This window comes from Malaclemys terrapin, chromosome 23 (genome assembly GCF_027887155.1).
Source record: "Malaclemys terrapin pileata isolate rMalTer1 chromosome 23, rMalTer1.hap1, whole genome shotgun sequence".
Lineage (NCBI taxonomy): Eukaryota > Metazoa > Chordata > Testudines > Emydidae > Malaclemys > Malaclemys terrapin.
The window spans coordinates 19,415,168-19,441,816 of record NC_071527.1 but is presented as its reverse complement, the minus strand read 5'-3'; the positions used below and the strand labels follow the sequence as shown (position 1 = coordinate 19,441,816).

At 60.1% G+C, this 26,649-nt stretch overlaps 1 protein-coding gene across 2 annotated transcripts in view; it reads right to left on the bottom strand.

Moving 5' to 3' along the window:
- Positions 1-1,124: 1,124 nt before the first annotated feature.
- OLFM2 (olfactomedin 2) overlaps positions 1,125-26,649 on the bottom strand; it is an 83,081-nt gene continuing 57,556 nt past the window's right edge. For both annotated transcript variants that reach the window (XM_054012167.1, XM_054012166.1), the window contains exons 4-6: positions 11,095-11,314; positions 6,795-6,901; positions 1,125-2,022 (exon numbers count right to left, since the gene is read on the bottom strand). In XM_054012167.1, the coding sequence (XP_053868142.1) occupies positions 1,345-2,022; positions 6,795-6,901; positions 11,095-11,314 (1,005 nt within the window). In that variant the 3' untranslated portion in view covers positions 1,125-1,344. The remainder of the gene's footprint in view (positions 2,023-6,794; positions 6,902-11,094; positions 11,315-26,649) is intronic.

Below are 26,649 nucleotides of genomic sequence, written 5' to 3'. Positions count from 1 at the left end.
CCGGGCACTGCCCAGACACACAGCGACCGAGACCGGGGCCCCATCGCGCCGGGCACTGCCCAGACACACGGCGACTGAGACCGGGGCCCCGTTGGGCCGGGCACTGCCCAGACACACGGCGACTGAGACCGGGGCCCCGTTGGGCCGGGCACTGCCCAGACACACAGCGACCGAGATCGGGGCCCCGTCGGGCCGGGCGCTGCCCAGACACACAGCGACCGAGATCGGGGCCCCGTCGGGCTGGGCGCTGCCCAGACACACAGCGACCGAGATCGGGGCCCCGTCGGGCTGGGCGCTGCCCAGACACACAGCGACCGAGATCGGGGCCCCGTCGGGCTGGGCGCTGCTGAAGAGGAGAAACACCCCGTGCACGGGGGGCAGCCAGAGGCCCAGACGCCACGTACGCCCCATGCGTGTTATTAGCTGTAGAGGGGTACCACCAAGGAGCCCCAGTCCTGGAGCAAGACCCCATTGTGTAGACGCCGTACGGCATGTATTGGGTGTATTACGGTAATGCCTGGAAGCCCCAGTCACGGGCCAGACCCCGCTGTGCTGGTCCCTCTGCGCAGAACTACTACAAGAGAACAGAAATGTTACAATCCGCGGCGCAGCCAGCCCAACGCAGCCACCAGCGAGGACTCTGGGTGACATGGGAATAACTCAATAGTAACAAGGTGCTAGTTCTGTTATCGTATTTGTATGTCTGGGTTTTCATACTGACCAGTAGTTTACCCATAGAGCATTTTAAAATCGATCCTTTCTAACGCTTCCCAGTATTTTACTTGCGTGTATCATTTTTAACATTTATCATTTGAGTTGTATACATTTTATCTCTCTCATTTTTAACATTTACCATTATTCTAGCTGGGTACGTCTGCGCTTCGGTGCTCAGCTTAACGGCTGCTATTATTTCAATATTGAACTTTGGCTGTCGAATTTTTACATTTCTCACCCTTCTGGTTATATACACTTGGTGTATAATGCACTTTTTAATGTTTGTGTGCAACTCTCACGTATTTCTATATTTACGGGGTGAATTCCCCGCGGGAATTAGAATCCCGCGTCCCCTGCACAGAAGCAGAGAGGCATGGCCACAACCGGAAAGAAAAGGCACAAGCTCCATCAAATGTCAAAGAAATCATTTTTATTTGCCACCAAAAATAAAATAAAATAAAATAATTGACCTTGGCTCCAACGAAAGCAGACGAGATCCATGCGTCATGTCAACCACAGGAAGAAAGAAAAAAACACAAAGAACCACCTCTGGGCTTTGCTTCATGAAAAGAACGGTCGATCCCGCAGTGTAAAAAAAGAAAGAGCGAAGAACCGAGTCCGGCAGTGGTTTCACAACTCGCCCGAAGTCTTTATGACATGGAAGAGCGTGACGTTGTACACGACCTGGTGGCCATTGTTCCACGTGTACAGCACCCTCTCCCGTGGGTTGTAGTCCAGCATGGAGATGTGGGAGTACTGGTTGTGGAACGGGATGTCCGTGTACTCGTAGCTAGAAGTGTTTGTGTAGTAGGCAAAATAGATCTTGGCCCCGGCCAGGTGAGAATTTGTGACATAGAGGGTGCCGCAGATCATGAAGGACTCGCCGGCGCTGCGCTTGGGGTAGCCGGTGTCCCAGCTGCGCAGGATCTCCAGCGTCTGCGGGTCCACCTTGCTCACCACGATGTTGCCGGCGTTCTGGTTGGTGGTGTAGACCGCCCACAGCCCGTTCTCGTCCACCATGAAGTCGATGTCAGAGAAGCCCCCCCAGGAGTAGGGGAAGGTGTTGTTGTAGCCGGCACTGTTCAGACTGCGCTGCACCAGCACGCTCCGCGAGCGGAAGTGGTACTTCACCACGATGTTGCTCTGGTACTTGTTGTAGTAGAGGGAGCCGTTGAAGACCACGTGGCCCGTCCCGGCCCAGGGGTGCGGCAGCAGGTGCTGCACGAAGTTCTGGCCCGTGATGAAGTCGTTCAGGGTCCGGAACTCCAGCACCCGGCGCCCCTTGTAGTAACCGTCCATGTACCAGACCTGGGCGGGAGAGACCAGCCACACGGTTAGAGGGGGCAGCGGATCCCGGGGAAAATTCACCCCTGTGTGGGGCCCAGACCCCCCCGGCCCCCAACCCCTGAGCAGGGCCCAGCAAGAGGCCTGGGCCCCCTCACCCCGTGTGCGACCCAGCATGGGGCCTGGGCCCCCCAGCCCCTGGGCAGGGCCTTCCATGAGGCCTGGGCCCCCCAGCCCCTGGGCAGGGCCCTGCATGAGGCTTGGACCCCCCAGCCCCTGGGCGTCTTTCCAGCCCCTGCGCTGCAGCGGCATCAGCACGGCTGCCTCCCCCATGCCGCTCCCTCCCCGCACGGAGCAATGACTCCCTGGGCCCCCAGCCCGGGCAGCTCCCACGCCAGAGCAGGACTTCGAGGTTTCATGAATTCCTGGAGCTGCAGCCCAGGCAGGAGCCTTTGGGGCCGGCTGAGCCGGGACTAACCGAGCCAGCAGCCCCCCAGCCTCTCACACTGGCTTAAATGTTTAGAGAAGAATGATAGGGGAGCGAGCGCCCCCCTGAGCCCCACGACGCTGGGCCCCGCGCAGACCCCCAGTAAAGTCTATTGGCAAGGGCCCTGAACGGCAGCTCCACACGTTAAACCTCGGGTGGAAACAGGAGGAGAGAGACGGGCAGAGACGCCAGCTCCAGCTTCTGGCCGAGCGACGGGACCCTGCTCCTCAGCAGGGCTTACTGCCGTCATCTCCACCCGTGCAACCCACATGACAGGGCCGCCCCAAGCAAAAACAAAAAAAACCTGCGGCGTGGCCGGAGTGTGGGTGCAGGGGACCGGCTGGGGAGGGGAGGGAGGGAGCGGGCGGGAAAGAGAGAGAAGGGGGCGGCCAGGGCTACAGCAGGGGCACTGCCACGCAGCCCTCCCGCTGCGCCGCCTCCTGCCGCGAGGGCTCCGCTCCGGTCGGCGGGGAGGGAAGGAAGAGGACTGCCCTGCAGGGCGCTCTGGTTCTCCGCGCCGCCACCTCCTACAGGGCGGCCGGAGCGGAACAAGAACAAAAAAAAAAGCGGCCGCGCCGCCCTAGGATTGGGCAGAATGCCGCCTCCAACAATCTGCCGCCCCAAGCACCAGCTTGCTCGGCTGGTGCCCGGAGCCAGCCCTGCACGTGACAGGCAGCCACGGGTCTGTGAACATGCCCGAGTCAGGCCCCGAAATCAGGCGATTGCTTTTAACACGAACCCTTCGGGTTCTTTTCCGCTGCCTGGGTCCCGAGCTCTCTGGGGTCCATTCGGTAACCCCCAGGGCTGTTTTTGAATGGAAGCTGAAGGTCTCCGTCGCTTTCACAAGAAGCGCTGAGCACCCCGTGCTAGCACCTCGCCCAGGCCAGGCTCGATGCGCCCGGCGGCCCCTGATCTCGGCAGGACGAGTGTCACTAACAGGAGATGTGCAGAGCCCGAGCGAACGGACTTGACAGAACAGTCCTGCCCTGGCTGGATGAGGGGAGGCTGAATAAGCCATCCCTGCCCTGGCTGCTTGCCCCAGCACGAGCAGTGAGGGGAAGGAGCTCTCTACCCCTGGGCACCGGGCCCGGCACGCACCCTGCAGCTCTTGGGCCAGTCCCAGCGCTTGCCGCTCCACGGCAGAGCGACGTGGCCCTGCCCACGCCGCACGTGACTTCAGCTGCAAATGGACGCTCTGCTGGGTGCGTCGCTGCTGCGGCGTTCGGGGGTCTCCCAGCAATAGGGAGAGAGAAATCCAACAAGGACTGGGGAGCAGACAAGTCCCCTCAGGCTGGTCTGGGGGGGGCAGGGCCTGGTGCTGACTGGCTTGCTGGCCTTGGACGTTATTCCATGCCTGTCTCAGGCCCCAGGGAATAGAGGAGGAAGGGGCGTAACACACGGCAGCCCCAGGGACTTTACGAGGGCTACGCCCATTTGTGCCAACTGAGGATTTGGCCCCAGGGGCCCGATCCACCGCCCGGCCCCTCGCACAGCCATGTATGCCAGTGAAAGCAAGTGCCTCCTCCCCCCCCCGCCAGCAGGGTACTGGGCAGCAGAGAACGGAGCCCCGTGCGCTCGCACCCCCAATCTTAGCACAGTTCTACATTGTGGCTGGAAATGCCACTAACCCCCAGCTGGCCCAGCCAGCCCTGCTCCTCGAGTGCCAGCACCGGGCTGAGCCCGGAGTCCAGGCACAAAGGACGCCCAATCCTCACTGGATGCTGGGGAGAGTCACTGGGGCTTGGGGGCTGGTTTGGTCCTTTGGTCCCCCAGGCCTCTGCCCATCTGGTTTGAAAACGCAAACCCCACGATCAATAAAAGGCCGATTGCTCTGCCGCATGTTAGAAATCCAATTTCTCCCAGAGGCCATCCATCAGCCCCTGCCGCTCCCCCGAGCCCTACATAAAAACCTGCCATTTGCAGTGACACGCAGCTCTCCCATCCATCCTGCCAGGCAGCTCGAGCTGCCAGCACTGGCCAAGCTCCCACGCAGCTACAGAGCAATGGCGGCCTGAACTCTGGCCTCCTGGAAGCCTCTCTTCCTTCATGAATTAAAACGACCAGCAGCCCCGGCTACGTCTCCATTGGTTACCAGCCACGCCGGGTGTGCTTTCGCTCTGCTTCGGGCGGGTGCTGGGACAGCACTGCTGTGTGACGACACACCCACTAAGCAATTCTTGGGGTCACCCCTGTAGTATCTCCAGCATCAGGCTCTGACATGCCGGGCGCTGCCCACGCAGAGCGAGAGACAGCCCCGCCGGTGTGAACAGGAAAAGGAGACAAGGGAATGATGCTTGTCCTGAGGCCCAGAGAAAAGTGACTTGCCCAAGTGCTGGGAAAGAATCCAAGAGTTCCCTGCTCTAAACCCAGACTCCTCTCCTCAAGTCAGGGCTGGAGCTCAGGAGTCCCAGCTTCCCACCCTCCCTCCCTCGATGCAGGAATAGAACCCAGGAGTCCTGGCTTCCCTCCCTTCCTCGATGCAGGAACAGAACCCAGGAGTCCTGGCTTCCCTCCCTCCCTCCCTTCCTCGATGCAGGAATAGAACCCAGGAGTCCTGGCTCCCAGTTTCACCTCCTCAAGCACTAGGTTCAGTCCTATGAACCATGCGCCCCCTCTGGGTAACTTCCCCGCTCCCCCAATCCTTCAGCTGTGTCCCCAGGTGTGATGCACAGCCCCATGGAGCCCTGCCCCCTGCAGCCAGCCTGCTACAAGGGGAACAGCTCTGCCACTGGCTCCAGCACGCCTCTGGCTGTGTTTACAAGGCCCTGGCTACAGGCCTGCATGGCCAGCAGGGGCGTCCATCATATAACCAAGGAAGGACATACAGAGAAGTAAGGCCCCGATTCCCCCTGCACACGGCCACGCGTGATCCTGCACTGAAGTAACTCATGGCGCGAGCTGCAGCCGCGGGCGTTAGTCTGGCCCCAGTTTCCAAGTCGACAAGGCCTAGGGTATCTTTAGGCTTCAAGACGCCATCGCCGGGGGCCATGCAGCACGCTTCCCTGCCCCCACCCCCTTCCTAGTACGTGTTCCCGGTGCCAGGTGACGCCAGCGAAGGGTCTAACCCGCTTTGCACCGTGTGGCCAGAGGTTACTCCAGGCGCCAGGCTCACTCTCCGGCTACGCACGTGGGACACGCTGCTAGGGGGCACCCGACACCGTTTGCAGGAGGTGCAACAGAAAGACAATGAATGAGAGAGATGTGGAATTAGAAACAGGAGCCTCCGCTTCCGCTCCACGTTGTTAATAGCCTCCAGCGTGCAGCCCTGGCCCTCCTGGCAGAAAAGCGGGTGCTTGGCTGCAGAAACGGCTGGCATCTCTCACGGGGACTGGGATTTCTTGACACTAGTAATTGCCTCTCTCGAGCTCTGCTGGGCTCTGCACAATGAAGACGCTGCACCTTTACGGGTGTTTCCCAGAGTTTTATTAGCTCTCCCCACCCTCCACAGTCTACCATGATAAACGGGTTTTCGCTCTTTCTGCAGACCGGACGCTTGGCGACATTTTAAGAACTAAAGCGGCACCATGATAGAAATGCCTGGTGTGCCTGATTTCAGAGTTGGCTGAGCGTCACCCCCCCAGGCTCATCTCCTCTGGCCACGGTTACAGGCGGTTTTTAAGGGGTGTGTGTTTCCCATTGCTTGGATTAAAGGCTGGACTGGCCCTGGGCACGGAAATAGACAGGGCAGGGGCTGGAATTGTCACAAGGGCTCCTTGTCCAGGATCGGGGCCAGCAATCCTTTAGGCCAGGGGTTTTCAAACTGGGGGTTGTGACCCCTCAGGGGGTCATGAGGTTATTACATGGGGGTCACGAGCTGTCAGCCTCCACTTCCAGCATTTATAACAGAGTTAAATTTAAAAAAAGTGTTTTTACTTCATAAGGGGGTCGCACACACAGGCTGGCTGTGTGAATGGGGTCACCAGTACAAAAGTTTGAGAACCGCTGCTTTAGGCACCGGAATAAGTGGCCAGATTGTCTGACGCGCCCAGCACGGCAGATCCACGCTGGGTGCTGAGCTCCTGGGAAAACCCTGCCTTGAGTGGCGTGTCAGGAGCTGCTGAGAGATCCGGTCCCGACTGCGGGTGCTGCGCCCTTCTTGGGGGCTGGGGATCAGACCCCTTCCTCCACGGTGTGCACCCAAAACGGCCATGGAAGCCTTGGCCTGCAGCCGTCTGAGGCTTTGCAGAGTGATGCAAGCCACATGGGTGGCTTGCAAGGGGAGAGGAGCCATGGGAAGGCTAGGCAGCCCCCGGACTCCTCCCGGCCCCAGCCCGGCACTCACCCGCCAGCACAAGCCCTCGGCACTCACCCTGCTGTCGGCGCTGGGAGCCATGGTGTCGGTCATCCACGATCCGAACCGGGATCCCGACGCCCGGATGGTGATGGGGTTACTGACACCCGTCAGCTTCCCGCAGCCTGCGGCAGGACAGAGAGAATGGTTACAGGAGAGAAACCTGCCCAACCGCTGAGGCGGGCGGGGATCAGTGGGGGGCAGAGCAGGGTGTGCGGGAGGGGGCTGGGACGGCAGTGACAGAGACCCCTCCACACTCGGCAGCCTCCTGTCCGGGCTGTGCAGTGCTTCGAGAACGTCCCCTACCGACAGCCAGCCGGTTGGTGCCTCCCCGAGCCAGGTAGATGCTGCTCCTGTCCCTGCCTGCATCCCTCACCAGAACTGGGCGCAGTGGGGGAACGTTCGTCCCACCCATGGCGGCAGCAGCGTCCAGCCGCACAGCAAGGCTAGTGGTGTGTGCTTACATCAGGCCAGTCCCCCGGTGGGCGCTCTGCCTCTGATTGCAGCTGGCTGCCCTGGGCCAGTGTGAACCCGACGCCTCCCCAGCACGCGCGCGTCTCTGGCACACTGGGTGAAATCGGCGGGAGGGCGGCAGCACAGGCGTTTGCACCAGTGTAACTGAATCCCTTCCAACCCTGATTTCTGTTAAAGCAGTGCGACTTTGGGGGGAAAGGCATCCCCATCTCCACGAGGACCCCCCGATCCCAGGACAGAGCTAGACAGGAACTGGCTCGAGTCAGTCCCCGTCTTCAGCGGGTGTAAATTACTGGAGCCCCGGTGCCTTCGAGGGGGCGCTATCGATTCCGGCCAGCGGAGGCTGATGTCTGTACAAGGCTCCTCGCTCTCCCAGTCGATCCTGACCCCTGGGATTCACGTCCAGGCAAAGCAGGGACCTTCCTGGGGGTTTGTGGCCTTGAGCCTGATCTCAATTAATCCAGTGTGGATCTGGAGTAACCGGATTCACACAGGCGTAATTACAATCCGGGTCCCTCTCCATTGTCACTGATCCGGCTGAGAGCTGGATCCCAGATTTTGTTCTGCCTGGCGAAATCAAACCCTAAAACCACAGCTCAGAAGGGAGCAGGCCCAAACGCCTCAACAGGCGATGCACAAAACCTCCAAAAAACACCAGCAAGATCGGCTGAAAATCCCACATGCAAATACCACTTTGCTTCGGGCTAATTCGTCAACACCTGGAGCCTTGTACCTGACTTTTCACTGCCCTGTGCACAGCTCCCCCCACCCTGGTGAGGGAGTGGCAGGGCCTGAGCCGAGAGGACAGGGGGCAGTGGTCAGGGCACGCCCCTAGGCCTTGGGAGACCTGCTCTGCAACAGACTCCCTGTGTGACCTGGGGCAAGTCACTTAGCCCCTCTGTGCCTCAGTCCCTGTCTGTGCAATGGGGACACCAGCTCTGCTTCACTGGGGAGGGGCAGAAAGACCCCTCCAAACCCCCATCTATAACCCGCTCATATTGCCAGGGGTCCAAGCAGCGGGCGATCAGGCTGCCTTGTATACACCAGCCTTCATGTGCCACCTCCCCCCGTCCCTGTGCAGCGCCGGTAGCCACCGAGCCAGAGCAGGGCTGGGTCCTGCCTACCCCGGTTATTACAATATTAAAGCAGGGACTGGAGCCCTGCTGTTCCGGGTGCTGCCCAGGCCCTGACCGAGATCAGGGCACCAGCCGTGCCAAGTGCTGCATGGATGGAGAGCGAGGGACAGCCCCAGCCCCAGAGAGTGAAGTGTCAGGATTAGAACCCAGCTCTCCCGCTTCCCAGCCCAGCACCACGCTGGCTCATCACACACATGGGTTCACTGGGGAAGCTCAGCATGGGAGATGCCAGGGGAGTGGGGGAGTTTTCAGGAAAACATCCTGATTCCCTCTGGCTCTGCATGGGGCAGCCGTTTCTGCCAGCGCAGAGCAGGCACAAAACAATCCCGTTCCACCCCTGCTCTGCACGGGCGCCAGGGTCTAAGCATTAGCACTGGAAAGGGCTCAGCAGAGCGGCAAATCAGCCACGTGGACGCCTGGGTGCACTGGGACAGCTCCCAGCATCTGCAGCCTGCATCCAGACAAGAGGTTGGCAGCAGGGAGCGAGCAGAGCTGCGAGGGGGGAGGGATAGCTCAGTGGTTTGAGCATTGGCCTGCTAAACCCAGGGTTGTGAGTTCAATCCTTGAGGGGGCCATTGGGGATCTGGGGCAAAATCAGTACTTGGTCCTGCTAGTGAAGGCAGGGGGCTGGACTCGATGACCTTTCAAGGTCCCTTCCAGTTCTAGGAGATGGGATATCTCCTTTATTATTAAATTAAATTAAATTAAAACTGCCTCTGTCTCGAGACCCAGGCCTCAGGGCGGCATCACAAGGCCAGCCCAGCCCAACTGAAGCCCCTGCCACCCTTGGCTACTGTTGTATTGGGATTTCTAGCTTGGAGCAGCAAAGCCCGTGGGCTGGGCTCCTGGAGAGTGAGACACAGGTGAAAAGCAGCCGTTCCCAGCCCGCATCGGAGGGCAAGCAGCGACCCAAGCTGAGAGGGGAAAGCCAGGCAGCCCGGCAGAGCCGTCTGCTCATCAGAGCTCCGTGCGAGGGCTGCCCCGGCTTCACGGGGAACATGGCGCCCCCGGTTACAGAAGAGAAATGGAGATTACAGGCCCCTCCTTGAGCAACTCTCCTCCCGGCTCTCATCTCAGGCTGGTCTTGCCCAGGGAAAGTGCTCGGGGGGCAGGGAATGCACCCGGGTCTCTTGTCTGCTGGGTGACCTGGGGCCGATCACTTCCCCTCTCTGTGCCTGCCCCCTGCCACGCCCACTGAATGCCCAGACGGGAAGGGCTGGTCTTGTGCTGTGCCTAGCACGGTGGGCCGCGGTGATGCGAATAACACTGTAGGAATAAACGCTAGGCTGCTCTCAGCATGGGCCGACCCCGAACAATAGAGTCGTCTTCCAGGCCAAGGCTTGGCTGGATCTTCGGTTCTCCCTATCTCATAGCAAAGGGACGGTCAGTGAAACAGGAAGGTGGCAAGTTCAAAGGCAGCGAGGAGGAAACACAGTTTCTGTTGGCCAGTGGAACTCTCTCCCACAAGGTGTTGCTGACACCAAGTTCAGCAGGGTTCACAAAAGGGTTGGACATTCAGACGATACAGAGACTATTCACTAAACCAGCAGGTGCTCTGGAAAACTTCCTGCTTCAGGGTATAACTACTGGGGGTCAGGAAGGGTTTCCCTGAGGGCAGATTATCCCATCTCTGCCTCCTGCAGGGCTCCATACGACTTCTGACACTGCTGGAGACGGGCCCGGGCTGGATGGGCCCCAGTCTGCCCCGGGCTGGTGCTTCCAGCTGCTCGCTCTGCACGTGCCCTCTGCGGAGGCTAACCCGGCTGTCTGGCATCAGTCCCCTAGCGCTGCCCTCTCTCCAGCCTGGCGGGATGTCTGCCCCCTGGACCCTGGCTGGGGCTCGGCCCAGGAGCACGTGGGAGCGAATCAGCTGTCAGCTCAGCCACAATAGAGATGGCATGAGGGTGACACCATCCCAGGCGCTTTGCAATGGGAGCTGGCACTCCCGGCACCTTTCGCTGGGGGGAGCCCAGGGGAATTCCTGTCACCCTCCTAGTCTGGCCCTGGCATCCAAACGTGAGAGAGGAGCCTAGGCATCCCCAGACACGGGTCACTGGGGCCGGGGTCCTGGAACCAGACTCAGAAACCTGCATCACCTTCCTCAGCAGCTGGCGGCACCTCCCCTGCTTATAACTCACCAGACCCTGCTTCCCTCCCACAGCTGGGAGAGAATCCAGGAGTCCTGGCTCCCAGCCCTCCCCTGCTCTGACCCATCAGACCCTGCTTCCCTCCCAGAGGTGAGCAGAGAACCCAGGAGTCCTGGCTCCCAGCCCTCCCCTGCTCTGACCCATCAGACCCCACTCCCTTCCCAGAGGTGAGCAGAGAACCCAGGAGTCCTGGCTCCCAGCCCCTAGCTCTAACCCATCAGACCCTGCTTCCCTCCCACAGCTGGGGATGGAACCCAGGAGTCCGGGCTCCCAGCCCCCCTGCGCTAACCCCTAGACCCCACTCCCCTGTGTGTAGAAACAACACAGGGAATGAGATTACCCAGACAGGGAACCCTGCGCTCACTCAGCAAGCAAAAGCCATACCCAATGGACATGAAAGAGGCACTCTCATGCCCCCCCCCCCGAGCCCTCCCTCTTGGCCCGCGACCGTGTGGCACACTCAGCGTGAGCCCTTTGGAAGCAGAGAGGGGAGCCCCTGGGTGCTGTCCCAGGCGTGAGAGAGAGGAAGGGAAGGGAGGGAAAGGCAGCTGCGTTCCATACCCAATTTCTGCATACAGGCATGTAACCGCGCCTCCAGGACCAGCACCCTCTGCTGAAGCTCCTCATAGTCATACGCGCCCATCTCCTCCTGGATTGCCAGCAAGCTCCCCGAGACGTTCCTCACCTCCTCCTTCAGCTGCACGATCATTTTCGTGTCCGCTTTGTATTGATCCAGGACGGGGATCAGAGGCAGCAGCTCCGTCATTTTGTCCTTCAGCTCCTGTCAACGTGGCCAGAGGAATCGGTGAAGGGAAAAATGCAACCTCTCAACAGCAGCCAGGTCCCTCTCCCTGTGCCCCCTTTGGACAGGCACACATCACTCACCCCCCTGCCACACACACACACACACGCATCACTCACCCCCCTGCCACACACACACACACACACGCATCACTCTCCCCCCTGCCACACACACACACACACGCACGCATCACTCACCCCCCTGCCACACACACACACACACGCACGCATCACTCACCCCCCTGCCACACACACACACACACGCACGCATCACTCACCCCCCTGCCACACACACACACACACGCACGCATCACTCACCCCCCTGCCACACACACACACACACGCACGCATCACTCACCCCCCTGCCACACACACACACACACGCATCACTCACCCCCCTGCCACACACACACACACACGCACGCATCACTCACCCCCCTGCCACACACACACACACACGCACGCATCACTCACCCCCCTGCCACACACACACACACACGCACGCATCACTCACCCCCCTGCCACACACACACACACACACGCATCACTCACCCCCCTGCCACACACACACACACACGCACGCATCACTCACCCCCCGCCACACACACACACACACACACGCATCACTCACCCCCTTCCCCCCCCACGCATCACTCACCCCCCTGCCACACACACACACACACGCATCACTCACCCCCCTGCCACACACACACACACACGCATCACTCACCCCCCTGCCACACACACACACACACGCATCACTCACCCCCCTGCCACACACACACACACACACGCATCACTCACCCCCCTGCCACACACACACACACACACGCATCACTCACCCCCCTGCCACACACACACACACACACACGCATCACTCACCCCCCTGCCACACACACACACACACACACGCATCACTCACCCCCCTGCCACACACACACACACACACACGCATCACTCACCCCCCTGCCACACACACACACACACACACGCATCACTCACCCCCCTGCCACACACACACACACACACACGCATCACTCACCCCCCTGCCACACACACACACACACACACGCATCACTCACCCCCCTGCCACACACACACACACACACGCATCACTCACCCCCCTGCCACACACACACACACACACACACGCATCACTCACCCCCCTGCCACACACACACACACGCATCACTCACCCCCCTGCCACACACACACACACGCATTACTCACCCCCCTGCCACACACACACACACGCATTACTCACCCCCCTGCCACACACACACACACGCATTACTCACCCCCCTGCCACACACACACACACACACACACGCATCACTCACCCCCCTGCCACACACACACACACACACACACGCATCACTCACCCCCCTGCCACACACACACACACACACACACGCATCACTCACCCCCCTGCCACACACACACACACGCATCACTCACCCCCCTGCCACACACACACACACGCATCACTCACCCCCCTGCCACACACACACACACGCATCACTCACCCCCCTGCCACACACACACACACCCTACCACCCGCCCGCCCCTGCTTCCTGGCCAGCACCAGCGGTTTCCAACATCCCTTACTAGCCTTCAAGTTTTAGCCCCCAGACACAACTTAAAGTACGTGTAGGTCACTAGTGCCTGGTCACCCCACATCCCAGCTCCACCATGCCGGGCGCTGCCCAGACACAGAGCGACCGAGATCGGGGCCCCGTCGGGCCGGGCGCTGCCCAGACACACAGCGACCGAGATCGGGGCCCCGTCGGGCCGGGCGCTGCCCAGACACAGAGCGACCGAGATCGGGGCCCCGTCGGGCCGGGCGCTGCCCAGACACAGAGCGACCGAGATCGGGGCCCCGTCGGGCCGGGCGCTGCCCAGACACACAGCGACCGAGATCGGGGCCCCGTCGGGCCGGGCACTGCCCAGACACACAGCGACCGAGATCGGGGCCCCGTCGGGCCGGGTGCTGCCCAGACACACAGCGACCGAGATCGGGGCCCCGTCGGGCCGGGCGCTGCCCAGACACACAGCGACCGAGATTGGGGCCCCGTTGGGCCGGGCGCTGCCCAGACACAGCGACTGAGATCAGGGCCCCGTCGGGCTGGGCACTGCACGGACACACAGTGACGGAGATTGGGGCCCCATCACACTGGGCGCTGCCCAGACACACAGCGACCGAGATTGGGGCCCCGTTGGGCCGGGCGCTGCCCAGACACAGCGACTGAGATCAGGGCCCCGTCGGGCTGGGCACTGCACGGACACACAGTGACGGAGATTGGGGCCCCAATCACACTGGGCGCTGCAGACAATCCCTGCCCTGAAAAATTCCCAGTCTAAGAGCTTGTCTACGTGAGAAAATTGCACCAGTTTCACATTCAGTGTGATTCTGAACTGATTTGGTTAAACTGACACAAAAGGCCGTGTGGACGCATGCCCTTTGTTTCACACCAGGCTGATGCTGGCTTGGGGTAAGTCAATCAGGAATCGGTTCCAGCAAAGGGGAAGTACGATGCTGATGAAATAAGACTCTTCGGGCCAGATGAAGCGCTCGGCCCCACATACACTGCCCTCCTTTGCAGCGCTGGCCAGATGGGCTTCAGCCTTAACCTTTCCCAGGGGTGAAATTCACCCCGAGCGGATGGAATCAGGACAAGGCCTGGATGCCCCCTGGCACATCTTAAGTCTCCTCAGGGCTGAAGTGGGGTTTAAGTGGTGCCCAGAGGTCCCATGCGGCCTCTGCCCAGTGCCAACGTCAGGCTCGGCACAGAGGAGGGCTCCATGGCCTCAAGTACCCCCAACCCCTCCCGGCTCTGGCCGATTCCCTCTCTGAACCCCCAGCCTCCCCGGTGGCTACCCTGCACTCCTGGCTCCCCGGAAGGCAACGCCTGTAACACAGAAACCCTGCAGCTCTCCTGCTCACCACAGTCCCTCTCTCACCTCCCCCTAATGAAGATCAAGAGGCCTGTGCGCGGTTTACCTCAGGCATGATAATGATGACAGAGCTCTGGCACCATCGTTAAGAGCTCATTAATATGCCAGAGGCAGGTTCCGGCCCCTGGGTTAGAAATTAATAATAATTACAATACTTAGCACTTTGCATCTTCCAAGCAGTCGGTGAATAGGAGCTAATTAATCTTCTGCAATCTGTGTTGCTGTCTCTGTGTTACAGGGGAGAAGGGGCTCACCCAAGGTCACAAAGGGAGTCAGTGTCGGAACCCACTCGGCCTGGATGGCTCGTTTGGAAAAATCCGTGCTAGCTCAATCACAAGATATGGGCTGGGTACATAAACCACACAGGGAAATTCTATGTCCTGTGTCCCGCAGGAGCTCTGACTAGGGGATCCAAACGATTCTTTCTGGCCCCAAAAATCGATGAAACTCAGCACCTCCCAGAGCAAACCACCAGCAGCGTTGGCCAAGGTCTGGAAGACAGCTTACAATAAGAGATGGTGAAGAGGTGACTTGGCCCCAGAAGTCCCCAGGGGGAGAAGATCCCCGGAGCACAGGGCAATGGAACCCAGCCAGCAAAGACAGACCAGAACCCTGGGGCTGGAAGCAGAGGCCTGACAGGACACGGAGGGGAGGAATTAACTCCAGCAGAGTTTTACTAATGGATGCGGTGAATCCATGGACGCTTTTCTCGGCTCACTTGCACCTGTATTTCGACTGACCTCGGGGGAGGTGTTCCACTGACACCGCTGTCTGCCCGGCAGCTGGAGGGGAGCAGTGGCCGGCTTGGAGAGACCCACGGACGCTAGTTTTGATCAAGCTAGAGCGCTAAAACCAGCGGTGCAGCCACGGCAGGGCAGGCACCAGGCCGGCCAGGCCGGCTGCCCAAGCACGACCTCATCCGCAACCCTCGCTACGTTCGCAGTGGGGAGCCCAGGCTGCCGCCCGCACTGCGGTCTCTGCACAACGGCCTTTCGCGCGCTCCACGCTGAGCGGGTGCGGGAAACGCCACACCTCCGGCTGTAGAGCCGGCTCCCTTTCCTGTCCGACTGCGGGGGCCGAGCTGTTCGCTGCCCTTCCCCGTTTACACCAGTGCCAAGCAGCTCAGAGCAGAGATGATCTGCACTCCTCTGGCTGGTATAAGTGGCGGCACAAGGTGCTGGGCACCGGGGAATCTGGCCTTTGGTGGCTGGCTACAGGATCTGTGCTAGCCCGTGGGAGGGGAGCTCTGGTCTGCACTACGCAGCCAGCCAAGGTGCTCCCATGGGCCCGTCTGCACTCAGGGGCCGGTCCTCCTCCTCCCAGCAACCCCAGGAGAACAGTGGTGTTACCAGGGGGGAGAGGGAGGGGAATCGGGTCCCAGGGCCATGGGCTTGCTAGTTCCCACTGCTTCTCGGAGTCCAGACGCTGCTGCGCGTGGTGCTTTGTGCCCCCCCAGCACATTTCCATGATTTCAGCCGTCCCACACCGGCGGCGAGACACTGCGCAGGTCCTGCCTGCTGCTGGCCTCGGTCATTTCCTCTGCCCTCCCCAGTCCCTGCACCTTCCAGGCCTGCGCTGTGTCCTGGGCAAGGTTGGCTGCACAGAGCGACACCCTGGAAAGGCGGCCCAGTAATTGCTGCTGCATTTTTTATGACCGCTGCTGGAGTGGAGTGTGTGAAAGAGAAGGCCCGGGAATGAGCGGAGCTGCCAGGATCCAGCCTCAGGGACAGGCGGGGGGAGGGCAGTGCCAGTGGAGGGGGGTGGGAGGGGGTTGAGGAGGGGGCAATGAAATATCACTGGGTGTGTGCATGTGGCTGTGATCTGGGTGCACAACAACGCCTGACTTGAAATCACGGAAAAATACCCTTCAACTAGGGGAGATAAAGCCAGTGACCAAAATCACCGTCCAGAATGACGGGACTGCATCCGCCATGGAGCTAAATGCAGACGGCTGCAGCTGAGCGGGAATGAGTCAGGCTCCCAGCTGAACGTCCCTCTGCGAGTGGAAAAACCCAGGCTGGGCTCTGCAGGCAGCCAGCAGCCCTGAGAATTAATTGCCACCCCGTGGGAGTCAACATTCACAGCAAGAGCTGGGGCGGGGGGAGGGAGCGAGTGAGGGACTCCATCCTGCGGATTGACTCCTTGGCACTCCATGCCCCCGCGGCCAAGCCCTGAGACCCTGCATCCGAGCACAGAGACAGCCCCCATTGAAACCAACAGGAACCGTGTGTCCAGACCCGGCCTATGGAGACAGGTGCTTCCAGAACACGCTGAGCTCTCAAGGGGACAGTCAGAGCCCTGGTCTCTGTGGTGCTACACGGACACCTCAACCGAGATCAGGGCCCCAGCGTGCCAGGGGCTGCGCCGATGGAGAAAGAGAGACAGCCCCTGTGCCAAAGAGCTCTCTGGGCATGGAGGGAGGCAGTGACTTGGCCAAGGTCCCCAGCAGAGCCAGGACTAGAACTAGGGTGACCAGATGTCCCGATTTTATAGGGACAGTCCCAATTTTGGGGGCTTTTTCTTATATAGGCTCCTATTACCCCCCACCCCCGTCCTGATTTTTCACACTTGCTGTCTGGTCACCCTAACTAGAACCCAGGAGTCCTGAGTCCCTTTGCAGGGCCCCACCCAAGGGAACGCGCTGCCTCCTGTGACGGCAGCAGAGATGGTTTAACTGCTGCAGAGCTGGGGAGCTGCTGGGAACTCCAGGGCCGGAGAAAGGCTTCGGGGCACGTGCTGGTGCTTCAGGAAGCAGCCGAGCAAAGCTCCCGCCAGGCACGAGGCTGGGGGGGGAAGGGGGGGCCTGTCACTGAGCTCCCCACTGACAGTCCAGAAGCTGCAATTCCAGGCCATTGCCCAAGGTTCGTGTCACTCACCCTGGGTTGCTCCACAGAGGCCCCACTGTGCCAAAGTGCTGTGGACAGAAGTACAGACGCCCCCGTCCCTCCATGCCAGCCTCAGGTGCCATCTCTGGGCTTGCAGGGCACGGGCTTGGCATGGATAGGCGACTGCTGCTGCATCAGTGGCCTCCCCCTTCGCCTACCATGCCTGCCTCTGCCCAGTGAGTGGCCGCGGCCGGACGCACATCTAATCAGAGATGCCGCGGGCTCCCCGGGAACAACGCCCCACCCACACCAGGCACCAGAGGCGCTGCGTGTTACTTGCCTTCGGTCTCGCGGCCACGGGCAGGCTGGAGACTCGCGCCCCTGGAGCGCTGCTCTTTGAAACCAGGTGATAAATCTGCCAGGCAAGAGCACAACGAAGATGCAGGGGTGAGGGGGAAACGGACAAGTGACTCCCCAGCGGGAACTAGCTGCTCTGCTCGGGGCAGTTCTCCAGTCTGGGCACAGCACCTGTGTCCTGGTGTTTGAGCTGTTAGGGTGCGTCTACACTGCAATTCCAAACCCGCGGCTGGCCGGTGCCAGCTGATTCGGGCTCCAGGAGCTGTCTAATTGCGGCGTGGATGTCTGGGCTCTGGGACTCTCCTCGCACTCCTTGACCCTGCAAGGTCAAGTATTCCCTGTCAACATCCTGACTCACACGCACGAACAGATTCGCTTGGCGCAGCCTCCTCCTGTTTTTATCGCACATGTGAGGGGAGGGGGCTCGGCCAGAGTCTCTGCCTGCGAAGCAGGGTCACCTTGGGGGGACGGTGGAGAATCATTGAGCAAGAGGAAATGTTCTCGGTCGTCAGTTTCAGGATCTTGGTGGAGCCCTGGGAGGTAGGAAGGAAGTACTGGCGAAGAGCCGGCGATTTCACTGCCAAGACGGAGCCCCTGTGATTACAGAGCCTGCCCTGAACCACACAGGCCAGAGAACTCACCCCGTGAGGCCGGCCCCCAGCCCCAAACATCCCTAGTAAAAGCAGCTGTTACTTACTCCTCCTTGTCACCCAAGAACTAGGGGTCACCCAATGGAACTAATGGGCCGCAGGTTTAAAACAAATAAAGGAAGTATTTCTTCACACAATGCATAGTCAACCCATGGAACTCCTTGCCAGAGGATGTTGTGAAGACCAAGGCTAGAACAGGGTTCAAAAAGGAACTAGATCAGTTCATGGAGAGTAGGTCCATCAATGGCTATTAGCCAGGCTGGGCAGGGCTGGTGTCCCTAGCCTCTGTTTGCCAGAAGCCGGGAATGGGCGACAGGGGATGGGTCACTTGATGATTCCCTGTTCTGTTCATTCCCTCTGGGGCACCTGGCCCTGGCCACTGTTGGCAGGCAGGACACTGGGCTGGATGGACCCTTGCTCTGACCCAGTCTGGCCGTTCTTACATTTTGAGCTACAGCCTCGGAGCACAGGCTTCCTCTTCCCCACCAGCCGCTCTGGTTAACAGCAAACTCTGCCCGCCGGTGCTAGGGCGCTGGATTTGCTGAGGGCGGGTCTGCACTTCCAACGCTGCATCGGCCCTGCGGCAGCACTTTGGAGAAGACGCTCCTACGCCACCGCGCGAGCTCCTGTAGTTACTGGTGTCGGGAGACGTCCTGCTGCTGCCATCGCGCTGCGCACACCAGGGGCAGGTCGGTATAACGATGCGCTCGTTTCTCACCCCCCCCGAGCGACCCAGTTGTACCAATGTACGTCCGTAGCGCGGCCCCGGCCTGAGAGTCACCTCCCTGGGCTGAGGCAGGAGGGGTTGTGCCGAGCAGATCTCGGCATTAGCTCCCCCTGGGCCATGCTGACCTGGGCCTGGCTGGAAATCGCTCTCCATGTCGCCTCCACTCAAGGACTCCATCCACCTGCCTTTCAGCAAGCGTCTCCTCGCCCTCAGCAGCCCCACGAGGCCAGGAGACGACAGCGATTCCCCTTCTCTTTCCTGCATGTTACTGTGTCTCTGCGGTGCTTAACAGCGAGCGAGCCAGGGCCCACAGCTCTCACCTCACGCAGATGCAAAGCAAGCCGGAGGGACCTCGCCTGGCAGCAGTCGGGTCCCAGACCTGCCAGGGCCTCTTCCCTTGATTTATGCTTTGACAGCTGGCCCTGGACCTGAGCCATCAGCCCCAGAGGGCGGCGAGGGTTAGCCAGCACCATGCCAGGCTCCCTCCGGAGCTGGGCAGGAGGAAGTGCTCAGAGGAATGGCCTGATATCCTGTCTCCACCAGGGGCCAGCACCAGCTGCTCCAGAGACAGGGGCATGAAGCCCCATGGAGGCAGCACTGGGATAATTTGCCCCCTGGGGAAGTCCCCCCATGACCCCTGGATGTTAGAGGTTGGAAGCAGGAAAGTTCAAGGCCATTCCCGAGTGCCTATTTCCATAATTCCCACCGGCCTACGAGAAATGCCCCTGTCTTGCACTGTCACAGGAATCTCCATTTGGCTTCTCTGTCCCTGCAGCCGGAACAGACACGGCCGGGTACCAACCTGCCTGTCTCACCCTGCCCGCTGTCCCTCACCCCCATCCCTCCATAGCTCACCTCTGCCCAAGGCGAGACAGAGGCTGTGACGCAGTAGGGAGCGGGGTGGGGGGGGCAGATTGACCTGGGAATGTCGTCTAGTTTTACTGGGACTGTCTGCATTGGGGATGGGATAGCAGGGGATGATTTTACTTGAGAGTTACCTGAGCCAGGAAGGGGTGGTGCCAGGTGACACCTTTGCCCGGGAAACTGGACAAAGGGAGGGGAGGAGCTGGGGGAAGGGGGAGAGAGACGGCTAGAGAGGTTTTGTTTTCAGTCTTGGGCTGGGTGGTGCAACGCAGGGAACCCCAAGCTGGGGTCTAAGCTCCCTAAACCCCCCAGAAGGACTTGATTGAGGGGTCCTGGTTGTACCTACACGCTCTGCTTGGGACTGGGTTCCTGTCTAATAAACCTTCTGCTTTACTGGCTGGCTGAGAGTCACGGTGAATCGCAGGAAGCCGGGGGTGCAGGGCCCTGACTCCCCCACACTTCATGACCGAGGCCCAAAACGAGACATGTAAGAATAGGTGTCTACATATGGCCCCTTGCTAGCACAGGGATGGGCGCATCCGTATCTAATGGGACAGAGAGATAGCAGGGGTGGCAGGGCGCGTGCGTGGGGACAGACAGACAGCTATAGGGGTGTGAATGAGGGCAGACAGACAGACGATAGCTGTACCCAGCTGAGGCTCCTTTGCCAGTGAATTGACGGATCTGTACAACCCCATTCTCCTACGCCAGGCTCCCTTCTGCAGGCAGCTGGTGCTGGGCCCTGGGGGCTGTGTCCTGCCAGCTGGCCGGGGGTCTGTCCTGACCCCTGCCCTCTCTGCAGCCTGGCAGACCCGCCCCAGTGAAGCAGGAAGGGATCCCACAGAGCGGGGAGACCTACCCTAACCTGGCTGCAGCACTGGGGACGGCCCGTCTCAGCAGCCAGGGACAGGGGCTTGCAGGCTTTGCTGGGAGAATGGCTCCAGCTCCGGCTCCTCTCTCCCCCCCAACGCAGGCATCTCTGACCCAGAGCCCGCGCCAATCCCAGCCCCACTTTGCTCCCCGCTGCTGCTGGCAACGCCGGTGCCAATAACCACGAGGAGGCGGCAGCAGAGGGCGGTCGCGGGGCTGAGCCCCACGGCAGCTGGGAAGGGTTTCAGCCATTCCACGTAGCCTGGCACCACACAGCCTTCCCCGGGGCCCCACCCGCCAGGACTGGGAGCAGTGGGCCCCGCGGGTAATTAACAGCGCTTCACGCGCCCCGGGAGGTGGGCCAGGGTCCCTAGCCCCACCCTACAGGGGGAAACTGAGGCACCGGATGGTGATGTTACTTAACCACAGTCACATGGGAAAAGAGCAGAAAAGAACCCAGGAGTCCTGCCTCCAAGCGCCTTGCTCTTATCCACTACAATACGCCCCCCACCCGGAGCTGAATTAGAGCCCAGCGGTTCCCCATTGCCAGTCCCCGCTCTCGCCACTAGACGCACCCTTCACGGGCCAGCCGGGCGGCTGGGGGGTTACTAAGGCTGGCGTGGCTTGACGCAGATCTGGGCCCAGACGACCGACAGACAGACGGGTGTGTAAGGGCTGGACAGACAGACACTGGCCTGGGGAACGGGACTGCCCAGAGCACCCTTGGCGAGGGGGGGGCTATTTAGGGTTTCTGTCTCTGACCCAAGCTCATCCCTGGGGCTTGGGGCACCCCCCAGCGCCCGTCTCAGCGCAGGGTGCACCTCACATGGGGTCAATGCCTGGGTCCCTGGCGAGTTACCTCCAGAGACCCCCATGCTCCCGTCCCAGCTGCCTGGTGGGGCAATTGCAGCTCCTGGCCGCTCCGCTGCCTGGTGGCTCTGGCTGGGTTACAGTTCCTCTCCCATCTGCTGCAGAAATCAACAGCCATTACTCCCAGCAAACGGTTTCTAATCACAGCAGGTCCCGAGCACTTGAGAAACGACTGGGGGAAGGTGATTGAATGGAGAAGAGCTGGGGAGGCGGCCGGGCTGCAGTCATTTATCAGCACAGATTCCTCCCCAGGGGCTGCAGGGAAAAGCATCTGTTTGTTTACTTATTTTTAATTGCAAATTCTCCCGGTGTCAGCCTGGCGCTTGCCCAGGGCCATGCCTCCTCTGCCGACTCTTGAGTTGAGCTGGTGGAGGCAGGACCAAAGGGCTCCTGGCAAGAGCTGAGCGGCAGGGCCTTGCCTGTAGAGGTGCAGCGTTAACTCCGGCCCCAGCCGGACCAGTCTAGTGTGACCTCCTGCAGGCCAGAGAGCACCCCCACGAGCCCGGCATCCCGCCCAGTGGCCTGCGGTCTAACGAGACCACGTCATCCAGAATCCCCTGCACCTCTAGGTCAGCTGTTCCAATGGTCAGTCCCCTCACTGGTATAAACGTGTGCCTTCGTTCTACGCTGACTTTGTCTGGGGCGGCTTCCAGCCATGGGCTCTTTACTGCCCTTGTCTGCGATCGGAAATCTCCTCCCCACGTAGGCACTTCTAGGCCGTGATCAAGCCGCGCTGTAACTTTCTCTTCAGCAAGTCAAGCAGATTATCCTTTCGCAGTCAGGCAGGTTTCTCAGACCTCGAGTCCGTCTCCTGGCTCTTCTGTGAACGCTCTCCAACTTCGCAGCCCACTTTGCTAACGCTATGACGCCAGCAACGGATGCTGATTTTTGCAGTTGGGATTTGCAAAGCTGGGGAAGGCTCGTGGCCATGCAGAAGACGCTAGAGAAAAAGAAAATAGCATGGCGGAGGCCGCAGACCATGGGAGAATAAGCAACAGGGAACACGCCCGTATTGGCCAGCAGAAATGGGACAAGGTAGCCCGGCAGGGTCTTTCCAGCTGTAATGTCCATGGGTCTCGGAGCTCCTCTACACGTGGTCACTGCAGACAGCCCAAGAGAGGGGACCTCACCTTGCCGCCTCCTCTGTGAAATCTGTTTCATGCTCTGCCCGGGGCTGGCAAGCAGTCACCTTTCACCGACCCCGCCATGCCATGCCAGGCTCCATGGCACCATCTCCAGCAGGATCAGTAATCCACATGAACACAGCAGGGGCTTTGTCCGTCTCCAGCGCACATGGGAGGTGAACAGCATACTACAGATACTAGCCGGAGGAGCTGCTCCCTTAGCTCGTGTGGCAGCTCAACCACTGACATTTTCACACGCAACTAGCAGTTCTGGGTGGCCCGGTTGATCTCCCGGGACATGCACTTACCACAGCGTCCCTTTGAGGCAGCTCACCACTCGGGGTCCCAAACGGAGGCTTTCACAATCAGGCATCGCTTTGAAAACATCGTGTGCTGAAGGCCGTGGGTCCAGACTCTGCTAATGACGCCGGCTGCAGTTTGCCAGGTCGGGGGGCTGAGGTGGGGAGAGGGGGGAGTTCTGAATGCACATATCGGCTGTCGGAGCATCTCTAGCCGAGCTGGAATGAAAATGCAGCTGAACCCCAAGGCACCCCCTGCACACATGGCTGCCGCGTCCCCTTTCAGCGCTTTCGATGCTCACGGAATAGACGCCCGCCTCTGCTGCAGAGAGGAATGACGGGCTCCTGAAGGGTCTGTCTGCACCTGTCGCGCTTTGATTCCACCGAGCAGGACTGTTCAAAGCACCATCGGGGGAGAAAACAGGATGAAATATTCATGTGTGCGGCTCGCTAACAGGCAGGTGGCAGCTCTGGGTAACGAGCCTGTCACGGAGTATTGGGGGACTCAGGGCCCTGCACCCCCGGCTTCCTGCGATTCACCATGACTCTCAGCCAGCCAGTAAAGCAGAAGGTTTATTTGGATGACAGGAATACAGTCCAAGACAGGTCTTGCAGGCACAGACAACAGGGACCCCCTCAGTTAGGTCCATCTTGGGGTCCCCGGGCATCCCAGCCCAGCCCCCCTTGGGAGGTCAGAGCCATCTCTCCCTGCCTGCTTCCAGCACTCTGCCTTCAGCGACCCCTCCCACAGCCTTTGTTCAGTTTCCCGGGCTAAGGAGTCGCCTCCCCTTCAACCCCTTCCTGGGTTCTCATGTTACACACTCAGGTATGCGCCCTCGGGCAGATCCCATCCTGCAATGCAGACCATCCTAGTCACACTCCCCTGTCAGCATTCACAGACCACAGTGAGAACAGGCCCAGTTCGTCACAGAGCCACAAGCTCCCTCATTAGGGAGGAAGAGATGTGAAAACACCTTTCCAGCCAGCATCTCACTCTGGGCAGCTCCCGTCCCTTCTGTGGGAGACACCTCCTCCACCTCGCAAGCCCGATAGCACTATGCGTTCCTGGCAAAGGCACCAAGGACACAGGGATGGCCAGACCGCTCCATCTACCCTAAAAGAAGAACAGGAGTACTTGTGGCACCTTAGAGACTAACAAATTTATTAGAGCATAAGCTTTCGTGGACTACAGCCCACTTCTTCGGATGGGCTGTAGTCCACGAAAGCTTATGCTCTAATAAATTTGTTAGTCTCTAAGGTGCCACAAGTACTCCTGTTCTTCTTTTTGCGGATACAGACTAACTCGGCTGCTACTCTGAAATCCATCTACCCTAGTATCCCGTCATCTAGAGTGACCAGCACTAGCTGCTTCACAGCTAGGTGTGTCCCCCCCCTGCAGTCGGCAGAGTCGGGGGGCAGCAGGCAGGGGTGTGCCTAGGGCAGGCCAGCCATGGGAGGGTGCAGGGAGCCTGTCTTTGGGGAGTGGGCGATAGGAACAGGCCCACGGTCAGGGCAGCCAAATTACAGGTTGACTGAGATCCGTGGGCCTCCCTAGTCATGGGCACGTGAAGACGCTTCGTTCTGCAGCATTCACCTTCTGTTGCCGCTGCTCGTGTGGGATGAAATTCGCCCCCAGGCAGTGGGCCAGTCAAAGGCCTTAAACCCAGCAGGACCCAGAACCCGACAGGGACAAACTCCTTCAAAAACAGGCCTGTCCGGTTTAAACCTGGATGACTGGCCTGCCTATGGGGACACAGGACCATCATCTCTGTACCAGCGAGGACTCCAGATGGACATGTCTGATCCTACTTCGTCTTCCCCTCCCTTGTGTGACCATACCCCCCCAACCCCCACCCCGTCTTCCCCCTGTCCTCTCCGTTGGCTGTTTGCTGATCCTGGAATCAGGTGCCCTGCCCGGCACCGCATGGTGAGATGAGACGGCCCGGCCAGCTCCTCCCAGCCAGACAAGGACCAGTGGAGAGACCTGACGACATCCCTGACCAGGGAGGTGAGCTGGGGTCCAGAGGAACAGCTGTTGTGGGTGACCCACCAGCCCAACACATCCCTCCATGACGGAGCAGCCGCCCTGCATTCGGAGAACAAAAGCCGTCTTTCCCCATCTTTACTGGCCTAGTGCTGCTCCCCCTCCTAGGTCTGGTTGGTCAAAAGCAGCCAGGTGCCCACCGCTCCCAGCCCAGAACTGACCACTGCTTCCTTCCCCACCTCGGAGGGCTGGACAGCATGAGACGCTCACCGATATCCAGTCTCCGAAAAGAGGCGGCGATAGGCTGGGGTTACGTTTGCTTTCAATCTTCACTCAGTTCAATTTCAAACTGTCTTTTGCTTGGGTTTCATTCCTTCCCCCAGCACAATTCTCATCCCAGCGCGTTTGCCATGGCACTGAGCAGGCTGCAGTCTCCGGGCCAGCCCCGAACCCTGGACAGCAACAGGGTCATGTTAACACCTGTCACTCTTGGGGCCTTTATTCCACTCAGATTAATACAACAGGCTCAGACCCAGAGCTGGCCCATCCCCTGGGGTGAAAGATGGGAGGCCAGGCCTGGTGCTGGGCCCTGCCCGGGGTGAAGGGCTGGGGGAGACGGGGGCAGGCCTGGTACTGGCCCATCCCCTGGGGTGAATTTCACTCACCGGGTGCAAGGCCCCACCCTACCTCATCCTCCTTCGAGGCATTTTTGGTGCCTGCAGCTGCCCCTCAGGAGCTCGCCCGCTAGCCGGGATCTCCTGGAAGCCGCTGAACTAGACCAATCCTCAGCCTCCGGCTCCCATCACATGATGCTTTTCTCTCCATTTCTCGCCAGGGCCCTGATTCCCAGCCGGTGTCCTTGGGCCACAACTCCTGCCTCTTGACAGGATCGTATTCCAGTCCCAGGGGCCTGGCCCCTGCCGCTGTGATTAAACCCACCAAGACATTTGCTACAGCTCAGATGTTTAATCACTGTCTCGTCTCTGCGACTGTCAGCTCCGGGTTCCCGCTCTGCCTGCGCTTCCTTTGGCCGGGTTTCAGCATTCGGCACTGGCTGCTCCCGAGACCCAAACACACTTTGTCTGTCAGGCTCATGCTGACGGCTTCAGAAAGAACCCCATTCCCTGGCTGGGGGCTTGCAGGGGGAGAGGGAAGGTCCCGAGCGTAGGGATCAGCCTGGTGCTCACTCGGGGTTTGGTCACAGAGTGCTCCCGTTATGGCACATGGCAGCTGGTTGTCACTTGCGGGGTAGCAATAGCACATTTGCTTGGACAGAGCCCTGGGTCATGGACTCAGGCATTTATTTAAGGACACCTAAATGTGGCTAAGGCTCTGGACTGGGAATAGAGACCTGGCCATGGTGATTCCACTCCCCGCCCCTTCTTGGTTAGGTGTGATTTTCCCACCGACATCTCTCTGATGGTAGAAGCTCCAGTGTAGAAGCAATTCTACCACCAGGCATAGGTGCCGACTCCGTGGGTGCTCCGGGACTGGAGCACCCAGGGAAAAAAATTGGTGGGTGCTCAGTCCCCACCGGCAGCTCCCCGTGGCCCCGCCCCCCTGCTCCAGCTCACCTCCACCTCCTCCGCGAGCGCACCACCGCGGCCTGCTTCTTCCCCTGCTCTCCCAGCGCTTGCGCCACAAAACAGCTGATTCGCGGGGCAGGGAGGGAGGGGGTGCGCATGCGGTGCGCTGGGGGAAGAGGCAGGGCTGGGGCAGGGATTTGGGGAAGGGATCCAATAGGGGCAGGGAGGGGGCGGAGTTAGGGCGGGTGTAGGACTGATGAATGA